The following is an 11,515-nucleotide window of genomic DNA, read 5'->3' as shown; positions in this document are numbered from 1 at the left end:
AATAGCTTTCGACGCAGAATATCACACTGTTTGGCTCTATTTTTTCCGAGGGTCTGTTTGGCTATACTGTTAGGGCTAATTTGGTTACCGGGGATCCTCCCGTGATCCCGCTTCTTTCTCCAGGTGGGAAAAACACGAGTTGAATCAACCCCGAGGAGCCTACGGCGCAATTTGGTCACCCACGAAGCGGAGGGACCCCCTCCCTTTCCTCGACCCTTCCCCAGGTGGGACTTCCAGGACTCGAGAGGTCGGGGCCGAATTCCTCGTCGCGCTGGCTCTCGTAACTGAGTGAAGGCTACGTTGGATCCGCCTCCGAAGCTTCTCCATCCGGCTATAGCTAGGGAGTGACGCCCCAACCCCCTGTACCATGCACTCCTCCTCCATGATGTGCTATGCCGCCCCTCCAATGACGGCAACAACCCGGCGGCCGTCCTCCTCCTTTCCCCGTGCTCCCCTCCGGCAAGAAGTTGCTCCCACCTCCGGCGACGACAGGCCATCCTCCTCCTCCTCCTCTTTCAACCAAGGCCCATCCTCAGCGTTTTGCTTCCGCATCGTCATGCCTTCCCATCCCTCCACTATCGTCCCTGTTACCAAATGGCAAGAAATCTTCCCCGACCATGGGAGGGGATTCTAGCTTACTAGATGTACACTTATTCATGGTTCTCCCCGAAAAAAGAAAGAAAGAAAAAAGTGGATAGGGGCTTCGACTTGCACACGGCAGCGCTCCTCGCCGGCGCCTCCTCCACGCGCCACCATTGCCCAAATGCACTTGTCCGCCCGCCGCCCGAGCCCTGTGCCGCCGTCGGACATGGCACACCGGTCGCCTCTGCAGCTCCTGCCCGCCATGGACGCCGCTCGGCTCGCCGGCAACCAACCGGCGCCGCCACCGGACCTCGCACTGTCACCGCCGCGTGGTGGCCATCCTCATGTGAATCACATAAACCTGCCAGGATCATCACCAAGGCAAACCATCTCCACCTCGATCATCTCAGCCATGGCCTCCTCCTCCTCCTCCTCCTCCATGCCCGCCCCTCAGGAGGTCCGACAGCGTCGCCGCCATGATGCCCGAGGCGCTGCGCCAGAGCCGGGGGCTACCAGATGAAGAGCTGCTTCCAGAGGTACCACAAGTCCACAACACAACACAAACATCATTTCTTCTTTCTTTCTTTCTTTCTTTCTTTCTTCCTTCCTTTCTTTCTTTCTCTGAAACGTATGCAAACACCCTTGCATGACGGTGGATCCTTCCTTGTTGTTCTGCAGGTATGTCTCCAAGGGCCAGGCTTCCTCGGCTACGTCGTGTTCCCTCGTCGCCTTCGCCGTCCGGACGAACCCCCGGCGTCTGGGAGTTCATCAGGGGACCTCTCCGTCGAGGAGATCAAGCCCGCCGACTGCCTCAAGTGCAAGGAGACCCTCTACGATGACAAATGGTGCTGCATCACTAATTTATATACTGTACGTACCTAGCAGCACCATAGCCTGATGGATGAGCACAAAACGAGCCCAGAGTCCCTGCTGTTTGTTTTCTTGAGGGCACGCGACGACAACTCGCTCGAGGTTGATTTCGGTGCACTGGACCTCTCCACGCCTCACCTAACGCCGCCGTCGTCCATCGGCAACGGGATGCAGTTCGTCTCCCGGATCATGTCTTGGAAGCTGAGCGGCAAGCCGGAGAGCATGAAGCCACTGCTGGACTACCCCGGCGAGGCAAGCAACTAAGCATCATTCCATTCTGTATGGTCAGTGTCGATGGTAGAATGAGCTCGGCCTCTCCTCACTTTCATGCAGAAAGAAAGCATTGCTTCTCGCACAAGTCTTGGTCGCCAGCCTTGAGAAGAGCACACCGTACCACAAGTTTGAACAAAGGTAAATTGCACAATATTTTGTTATAATATAATCAGTATATTAGTACTAGTAGTATTTACCTGGTCGGTGATGTGTTCGCTGTCCATTGCGTTTGGTCGCATGCCGAATAGGCGGCCATTAAAGCGTTCCGTACGTACACCACGGCGCAGTCCATATGCAAAAATAATTTAGTGATTCAAAAAAGTTCAAAGAATTCTAAAACTTTTCTTTTGTAATCAAACATGATCAAGTATTCTGTGCTCGGATTCGCCAAATAATGATTTTTATTTTATCCTGGGTCAAAGATTCACAAATAAACGCTATATAATACTCCCTCCGTTTTTAAATATTTGTCTTTCTATAGGTTTCAACAAGTGACTACATACGAAACAAAATGAGTGAATCTACAGTCTAAAATATGTCTATATACATTCATATGTGGTAGTTCATTTAAAATCTCAAAAAAAAACAAATATTTTATGAACGGAGGAAGTATACTAGTACTATTCCATCCTAAATTTTGTTCTTTTTGCCCTAAAGTCAATGAGAATCATTCCTTGACCAACTTTTTTTATATAAATACAATACTTGATCATATTTCAAAAAAGATTCGTATTTATTGGACTTTTTTGAGTTGCTAAATTATTCGGCGCATATAGGGTGCTGGTACCCAAGTGCACCAAGTTCTCTTTCCTAACTTGACGGCCTTTGCTAGTGTGGAGGAGACGAGGGGAAGGGATCCCGACGCAAGGTGCTCCCTAAGTCGCCCAAGCTATCCCTTCAGAGTGATGAATCCGTACCCTACCCGCAAGACGGGCAAATGACTGAACACCTTGTGAGCGACGACGACGATCACGGGTGTGGACGAGTCTTGACCGGTGAAGATCCCCATTCTGGATAATTCCAAGAGCAGGGTTGTCAAACTCAACGTCCTCCGGCGGTGGTGCTGATGTGCCGAGGCAGGTGACGACTTTGGTTGAAGGAGGTGTAGGGGTGTGGGCCGTGAGCTACACCATCGGTGACAAGAGTGAAAACAACTTCGCCTGTGGTGGTTGGGTGGGGGCATCGAGGTGGCGAAAAAGAAAGACGAAAGCAGGGTGACGACGGTGACGGCGAAGAGGACAGGAAGGTCGAAATCGATGAGGAGGGGGGGGGGGGTATTGGATGTGTGCCACCGACACGCAGTTGTTCACGACGTGTCCACACGAATGCAAACCCATTTCAAATTTTGGCTGAAAATGATCAAAGCGGACAACAAAACACACCGTATTGGGTCGTGGCTTCTACCGACACGAAAAAAAACAAAGACGGGTGAACAAAATCAACATCGCCAAGTTGGAATTTCCCTTACATTCCGTGGAGGTGTCACATACTACCAGTTAGCAATCTTTTTTTTCCGGGTGAGTTAGCAATCTCAAAAGGTTTGAAAAAACTTAGCAAATTGAAACCATTACGTGTGAAGTCTATACAATGAAGTGTCATATAGATGCGCAATAACTTGTGATTCGATGGTTAAAGAAATAGTTGTAGTATCTTCATTTTAGCAGAGCTTAAGACACACTGATGTCTGCATTTTTTCTAGATTCTTTTATGTTGTACGTTTAATGGAAGGAGACATTTTCATCGACTATCAAATCGTCCGTAACAACTTTATAAATCATCAAAATGATGCACTGGCTCACATTTTTGAGATGCTCATAGGGGTAAGACTAAAGTTTTAAATAGCGCGCTAAGCCTCTTAGCGGCGGACCTCTTCGAAATGCTATAGCGAACTATTTAAAATATTTACTCAAGTATTTGAACAAAAGACTCTTAGCGCGGGACCTCTTCCAAACGCTATAGCTTTCGCTATAGCGGGCTATTTAAAACGTGCATGTGCCAATACATGAGCGTTGCGCTGTACTGCGTTAAAAAATGTGTCGCGTACATTTTTGTTACCATGAAGCAGCTAATGACCAATGGGGAGAGAGTACGCGGATCGTGTGCTTCTTCAATGGGCGTGCTGGCCGTCGGATGAAGTAGCATGACATCCAACGGAGGACGTCTAGATCCGCTGCGTCATAGCTTTACACGTCCAGGTTGGGGCGCAGTTTGCGCGTGGACCCACCCCTTGCCGTATATGGACAACGCGGCCGTCCATACAGACCACGTAAATCGGGCCTGTCTCTGCGGCTGCCATGTAGGACTGACAGGGCTACTGGCCGCCTAAGCCTAGCGGTCGTTCAGGCTTATTTGTATCCGGACCCTCAGGCCCCTCCCCCAATTATCTCTCTCTAAACCTAGATAGCACGAATCTAGGTCTTCCAAACTCAACAGGATGATTCGCCTCCTCCGATCAGGAGTTCAACTCACCGGGCTTGGAGTCCTCTTCACGGCGTAACGCATCTTCGGCATGGCATGTATCCCACGGCCATGGCCAAGGCCTCTGAGGTCGCGTGACCTTTTAGGCCTCGCCCATGGCTATGGTGTTCATGGTCTTATTTGTCCATCAGATCTATCTAAATCACCAAAGTCTGTCTGGATCTTTCATGTATGTCGGCCATGCCCAGGTATTGTTCTTTTTGATCTACTCCCTCCGTCCCGTCCCAAATTCTTGTCTAGATACATCTATGTTTAGAAAAATTTAAGACAGGAATTTTGGGACGCTTAATTTTTTTCTGGTTCCCTTTTCAAGAGCAAACTCTAACAGATCCTGTATGCAGGCCCTTCTAAAACGAATTTGCGACACCACTCGGCATCAGGCGGAACAGATCCTGTATTTTTTTTTCTTTTTTCTCCCCACTATTACTTTTTTTTCTCAGCACGGACGCATGGACGAATTCAAACTCTGGCTTCTTTTTTGGGTCTGTAATTTTTTTACTGGATCTGCTATTTTATGGGATTTATTCGGTGCGTTTTTAATTTATATTATAAATTTGAAGGTTCGACGGTTTTTATGGTATTTGCAAGAGCTGCTCTTAAAGGACGGATTTGTTCTTGGGACACGAACCACACTCTCTAACCCGAGGCGATTCTCCGTACTATCCTTTCTTTTGTGATTTTTTTTCATGGTTGTTGGGTTTGGCCCCCATAATATTTTTTGTTGAATTTTAATGTTTCATTGTGCCATTTAGATGTGCATATCTAAATGACCCTTTTTTTGGAATAGATAAATCCCGAACGTTTGATTTTTAAGCATGCTAATCCAAACTCTTTTCATGGCAACTTTAGTTAAGGCGATGTTGACAAAAATGTCAATTTTCTGACAAAAAATCAAACTGGAACAAAGTTGTCATGTGGCAACAACTAAAGTTGCCATCAAAAAACGTTCGGATGACATGCTTAAATTACTGAGGTCTTTTTTTTAGTGGAGACCCATATGCTATTTTTTTCTTCCGACAGGATGACCAATTTTTTTTCTTCCTTTGTTTGCTTTACGACCTTGCATGCTCTTGTATGAACTGCCCCTATCTTGCAACGATTTCGAAAATACAATAGAAAATTGTTTAGCAGTCGTTACTGGGCCGTCTGATCATTAACTGTGATCATCTATTGGAGTGGGTTCGTCTGGCTGCAACTATTGGACTGGGCCGCCGAAACTGGGTGGATCGTCGGAATGCTCCCCGTGATACGGGACCGGGAGAGCCCTTTGAGTTTTGGGAGGCCCCGATCGATTCACTCCCACACCACAGGGCAGGCAGCATATAAAAAGCGCCGGCGCCGGCGCCTCGTGTTGACCGTAACCCTAACCCCTTTCCTCCTCGATCCGATCCGTCAGGCGGCGGCGCGCGCGAGACCGACCGGCGAGCGACCGCGACTCCACGCAGAGAAAGGTAAGGCAGCGCCTGCCTCAAAATTCGTCCTCGCCGGCCGCATTTCCTTGACGCTCCTCCTCCTCTGTTTTACATCTTGTCCAGCCATTGGAGTGCGACCATGGCGCTACGTGCGGCTGTGACGGGTCTCCTGCAGCCGGCCGCTGTCCCTGTATGTGACGGCTTCATCTGCCTTGTCCCCATGCTGTCCGCCGGATTTGCAGAGGACCTTTACCTGGCCAGTCGTTTTGGGGGGTCCAAGGCAACACGCGAGTTTGAAATCCCACGGTAATGGCAGCCTCCCCCCTCCCTGTTTCGTCTTGCCTTGTGGTGGATCTAACCCTGTGTCACCGTTGCTGTTTCGTCTTGCCTTGTGGTGGATCTAACCCTGTGTCACCGTTGCTGTTTCGTCTTGCCTTGTGGTGGATCTAACCCTGTGTCACCGTTGCTGTTTCGTCTTGCCTTGTGGTGGATCTAACCCTGTGTCACCGTTGCTGTTTCGTCTTGCCTTGTGGTGGATCTAACCCTGTGTCACCGTTGCTGTTTCGTCTTGCCTTGTGGTGGATCTAACCCTGTGTCACCGTTGCTGTTTCGTCTTGCCTTGTGGTGGATCTAACCCTGTGTCACCGTTGCTGTTTCGTCTTGCCTTGTGGTGGATCTAACCCTGTGTCACCGTTGCTGTTTCGTCTTGCCTTGTGGTGGATCTAACCCTGTGTCACTGTTCCTACAGCCCGTTTGCCCTTGGGGACGTCCTGCGCGAAACCGGCAAGGGTGCTGGGTTCCTCACTGTTGATGAGATTGGCATGATGTTGCCTAAGCTGCGCCTGCGCCCTGAGGTTGATTACTGTTGCTCTTTGCATTGCTGCTTTCCTGTCAGATCCACTTGTTTCTGCACTTAGCCTGTTTGTCAACCATGTTTACTTGTTCTTCAGCATTCAGTTGCTTCTGACCTTGTTTGTGTGCCACATGACATGATAACTTAATTGCCTATTTAACCATAGTGTCACCTAGTTTTATTTAAAGAGAGTTGTCTTGTTTGACCCGTTGCTGCTGGTCAGCTTATTTATGTCATATGATAGTTCAGTGTCTAAGCATTTATCGAGCTTGTCACCTGGTTTCTTTATAGTGTCCAAGTACCGGTTGTGTCCGGTGAACCTAATGGTTGCTGCTTTTCCTGTAGCATTCACATTGAAACACACGTAGAACTAGAAATGCCTGCAATACATGATGAGGTTTGTTAGCACCGCAGCTTCGTGAATTTTCAGTGATTCCAAAAGATTTGCTTCCAATATTCAAGTAACATTGCTTGTGTTCCATTGCTAGCATCCCTGTTGCTGAAAGGTTGCTTGAATATTCAAGTAACATTGCTCTTGTTCCATCTTTTAGGATTCTTATTACATATTTGGTGCAAGTGCTGCTGCTGCCGGAATGCTACTCTTGTCTGCCGAAGAACCAATTGAGCCTAATGGTATAAATTTCCTTTTTAATCACTTTGATTTGTGAGTTTGTAAAGTGTATTGATTGTGCTCGCTATGTTGCTTCTGTAGATGGGCAGACATCTGAGATCATACATGATCTTAAGGCAAAGTTGAGTGAAGTTACCGAGAGAGCGGAGAACCTCGCTGCTGAGAACAAGAGGCTCCTTGAAGATGTGGACAAGGTCAGGGAAGCTAACAAGCAACATGGATATGAGAGCTGGATCGAGGCCCTTCGATCCATTCATGAAGAGGAACTTGCTAAGCTTGAAGCTCGCAGTGACAAGGAGGGTGATGGGAGTGGCAATGACAACAAGGACAATAGGAGTGGCAAGAAGGGGAATGAGAGTGACAAGAAGGATAAAAAGCCGCTCGCAAAGGTAAACCATTTTTTTTCTGACTATATAGATGTCTACACCATTATAATGGTGTACCAGTTTTGAATTAGAGCTAGATCATCAATCCCACAGTTGGAACCGCAGAATTTGTAGTGAATAGTATACTGGATAGTACAACACAGATGCATCCACTATGTTCTAGAACATGCCCTTTACACAAAATTCTGAATCTGTACATGAGGCACGAAGTAGAGTTTTTCTTACTGACCATAGACCATTGTTTACTTGTGGAGCAGAAGCTGTTAGATCTTTTGATGGCACCATCCACTGCGGAAAGTTTGTACCAGGATATCACCACCAACTGGACCAAGTGGGGATACCTTTTTGGTATGGTCCCAGTGTTCTATGGTTTTAAAAAGGCAGATTTTGCAAAGATTTTCAAGGGTGACTTTAGCGGTATAGATCCTCGGGTTGAGGTGGTGGAGAGCAGGGCTTGCCCATGTGGCATTCCCTGGCCGCAGAAATGCTCAAGATGTGGCAGAGGACTCCCTAACTTCGTTGGTGATTCGGGTTAGCACATGTCCCTGCTTCTCTTACTCGTGTTGAGTAATTGGCATTGGTTTCATATGTTTGTTTAATTTTGATCAACAGGTCTCGTCAGCTTCCCTGGTATTGCAGGCGTCAAGGGCGAAACCTTCACAGCCGTCACTCCCACTCCCGTCCCAAGGGCGACATCGCCTCAGCCACCGCAGCCGTGAAGTGAATTGTTTTTCATATGTTGCCAGCGGAAGTGGTAGTGCCTCTGCGTAGGCCTGAACTGTTTTCTGTTTAATGAATATTGTGCAACTGGTTTAGCTGCGTTTTGAGCTTCTCTGATCTGGGATGTAGAGAACCAGTTTGTCATGAAGCTGTCTTCTGCATGATACTATTGAACGTACGAAACTTAGCTGGATACCCCAACTTGTTCTGTTATGTGTTATGTTTTGATAATCTGCACTTCTCATTTAAATTGATTAGGTCAATCCAGTCAATGGCTAGACAGGTTGGTTATTTTGATTTTTGTTCCAAGTCTCTGTTCTAAAATATGAGACGTTTTGGCTGTTCAATTGGAACGGGATGGAGTACTTGTGACTAATCTGTATGCGTAGGGATTTCTGTTCTGCTCACTTTACGTTGTACTCCCTCCCTCCATTCCTAAATAAAAGTCTTTTTAGACATTTTAAGTGGACAACAACATACGGATGTACTCCGTATGTAGTCACTTGTTGAAATCTCTAGAAAGACTTGTATTTGGGAACGGAGTAGTACTGGTTTGAAATTTGCTTCTTCATAATGGCTTTTCTATGTTGGTTCTCGGTTTTGTTGGGCCACTGTTATAAAACAATTCTTGTGTTCCAGTTATTTGGGGGAGGATGCAACTCCTTTGGGTGCTAGTTCAACACTGGGGCTGTTTTGAGGTTGAAATTCAGGTGAGGTTGTTTTGAGGTTGAAATTCAGGTGAGGTTGTTTTGAGGTTGTCGCCGCGTCACCTCAGAGGAGCCCTGTCATAATCATGTTTAAATCGGTCGAACCAGTGCCTCACTCATAGTTAGTTGTAGTTTTCTTGGACATTACCTGTAGCATTTGTCAAAATTTAAAATGTGATAGTTTTTTGAAAACATACGCCCTCCGTCCAAAAAGTTTTGTCTTAAATTTGTTTGAATACAGATGCATCTAGTAGTTAAGTTTTAATATTAGGATACATCCGTATCTAGACAAACTTAAAAGACAAGAATTTTGGGACGAAGGGAGTAGAACCGTTGTTTTAGGCAGTGAGGTGTGACATTCTCCCTGGATATTATTTTCTCTGGGTATATTAAGTGGTCCTTGATGGCATTAATTCCCTACAAAATTATTATGAATAATAAATTCAAAATAATACTTCAAAATTTAAAATTAACCTTTTTTTTTACATACATGGTTGATTTGTATACTTGCGTATGAAGTTTCGTGAAAGAATGACACCCGTGGTATTCTCTAGTAAGAAAATGCAACCCAAGAATTCTATTCATCACATCGGTATAGCATCGGTTTTGTCATTTTTGCCTAAGATACCACGGATGTCATTCTACCATATAAGTCACCAAACAATTTCAGTTTATTCTTAAAAAAATCCAGTATATTTTGAATTTGCGATTCATAAGGGATTTGGTTGAAACCATGTACACAAAATCCACGTGTTTTGTACCAATCACTATTTACACCGTTAGCTCGTTCATCATGTCTTTCTATTTGAAAATGAGAAATAAACTGGCCAGAACATTTAGATCAGTATATTAGTCATATTTACATAGGAAGTACATTATTGTTGAAATAAACGTTGAAATATATCACAATTTTAAAATATGTCGATAAAATAAAAAGTGAGAATAGGAGCAAGCTGACCACACCTTGACACAACTTGCCTTTCATTTCATCACACTAAAGAGAAGAGAAGAAAAAGAAACTTGCTACTCGTCAAAAAATAAGAACCCTAATAAATGTCACATGGACACATGGCAAATTTTGTGACGTGAGAATGACAATTTTAGTGGTCAAGCATGACAACTTCTTTTCAAATGACAAGTCTCTGTTTTTTTTTCTTGAGGGATTCATTTTTCTTTTCGGATAGCAACTTTAGTTGCAAAAAACATAAGCACAGAAGTACTTCGTGCCACACGTGTGGCACTTATCCGACGTGCTTAAGCTACAAGATGTTTTTTCTGACAGTCTTGTACAGCAAAAGATGCAAGTTTAGCTGACATTCTTAAGCAGCAGCAATGAATAAGACTCATTTTCAAAGGATAACACACCATGTCGCCTTCACAGATCATCCAGTAATAATACTAAAGTTCTACACTGAAAGAACAACATACCATGCCAGCAACATCACAGATATCTTGCATTGCCATCAAAGAACATCTAGTAACACTACTAAGTCATATCATATATAAAGGTGGCAGATCATACAGTCATATATAGGTGGCAGATCATAGACAAGACATATATAGGTGGCAGACCATATACAGTCATTTCAAGAGACATACATAACATGGTGCTGGAAAAGAACTGATAGTCAAACAAGATGCATCTCTTCTTCAACCCCTTCACTTCTGCACATCTTGCTTGTGAACTCCCTTAGCAGTAGCAGCAGGCTCATGTCCTTGTAGAATGGGCAGACTCTCAACAGTAACAAGATGTCCATCATACTTTACTATTTCAGGACCAGCTGTCAAGACACAGTAAGTGAGAGCAGAAGTAGCAAGAATAACCACCGACGCAGCCAAATCAGTCACCTTCTTGTTCCTAGTTATCTTGCACCTACAGGTAGGTGGGATAAGACGGTAAGAATAACTCCTGTATCAGATGAATAATAATAGAACAAGCGTATGTCTGCATTATAGTTGATACTGCACCATTGGGGGTCCTCTAGTCTAGGCTTGATTTGTGTAGAGAGATCCTTGAGCAGATTCTTGTCCAGCGAGGAGGCCGCGGAATTGGCGTGGGCATTGGCGAGGAGTTCGTACAGTTCCTCCTTCTTCTGCTCAACTAGCTCTGCACGGTGTTTCTCCTTCAAGGATTTCGAAAGCTCCAGATACACCTGGTCCCTCTGCTGAATTAGAGGCGGACGGTGTTCCTCCTCCAAGGCGAGGGTTGATTTGGAAAGCTGGAAACACAGAAGCAGCATTGAGAATTGATAACTAAGAAATAGTCTTGACAAGACATGCGGTTTTCTTAAGAGCAAACACACCTTATACCTTTGCAAGGCAAAACATAAAACTATGTTGTAGGCATAACAAAAACTGATTTTACCGAAATATCAACGCATTCATGCTAGGGAGATGATCATGTACCATTGGTGCTGCAAAAGGTAAACCTAGCTGGAGATAATAACGATGACAATTTTAACCGAAATATCAACGCATTCATGCTAGGCAGATGATCATGTACCATTGGTGCTGCAAAAGATAAACCTAGCTGGAGAGACATAACGATGGCAATTTTAACCGAAATATCAACGCATTCATGCTAGGCAGATGATCATGTACCA

The 11,515-nt window shown here is 45.4% G+C and overlaps 3 protein-coding genes across 4 annotated transcripts; 2 read left to right on the top strand and 1 right to left on the bottom strand.

Moving 5' to 3' along the window:
- The first annotated feature begins 327 nt into the window (after positions 1–327).
- On the top strand, positions 328–4,306 carry LOC119295066 (sucrose synthase 7-like). The gene is made up of 5 exons (XM_037573395.1): positions 328–1,118; positions 1,261–1,427; positions 1,505–1,704; positions 1,786–1,863; positions 4,182–4,306. Exons 1-4 carry the CDS (start codon positions 1,099–1,101, stop codon positions 1,828–1,830), a joined length of 432 nt encoding a protein of 143 aa, XP_037429292.1. The 5' UTR covers positions 328–1,098; the 3' UTR covers positions 1,831–1,863; positions 4,182–4,306.
- On the top strand, positions 4,263–8,496 carry LOC119295056. Of its 2 annotated transcripts, XM_037573386.1 has the most exons (8): positions 4,313–4,391; positions 4,545–5,654; positions 5,739–5,921; positions 6,364–6,469; positions 7,020–7,101; positions 7,181–7,488; positions 7,743–8,016; positions 8,098–8,496. In XM_037573386.1, the coding sequence occupies exons 3-8, from the start codon at positions 5,755–5,757 to the stop codon at positions 8,202–8,204; spliced, it is 1,044 nt and encodes a 347-aa protein (XP_037429283.1). In that variant the 5' UTR covers positions 4,313–4,391; positions 4,545–5,654; positions 5,739–5,754; the 3' UTR covers positions 8,205–8,496. The 2 variants fall into 2 exon arrangements, with proteins under 2 accessions (XP_037429287.1, XP_037429283.1); XM_037573390.1 differs by lacking the exon at positions 5,739–5,921 and having other exon boundaries at positions 4,263–4,391; positions 4,545–4,597; positions 8,098–8,483.
- A 1,846-nt stretch (positions 8,497–10,342) lies between these two features.
- On the bottom strand, positions 10,343–11,167 carry LOC119295048. The gene is made up of 2 exons (XM_037573376.1): positions 10,881–11,167; positions 10,343–10,785 (listed from the first exon to the last, which is right to left on the bottom strand). The coding sequence occupies exons 1-2, from the start codon at positions 11,150–11,152 to the stop codon at positions 10,572–10,574; spliced, it is 486 nt and encodes a 161-aa protein (XP_037429273.1). The 5' UTR covers positions 11,153–11,167; the 3' UTR covers positions 10,343–10,571.
- Between the last annotated feature and the right edge of the window lie 348 nt (positions 11,168–11,515).

Source organism: Triticum dicoccoides, chromosome 1A (assembly GCF_002162155.2).
Source record: "Triticum dicoccoides isolate Atlit2015 ecotype Zavitan chromosome 1A, WEW_v2.0, whole genome shotgun sequence".
Taxonomy (NCBI): Eukaryota; Viridiplantae; Streptophyta; class Magnoliopsida; order Poales; family Poaceae; genus Triticum; species Triticum dicoccoides.
Note: the sequence above shows the minus strand (reverse complement) of the source record. Positions and strands in the feature narration are given on the sequence as shown.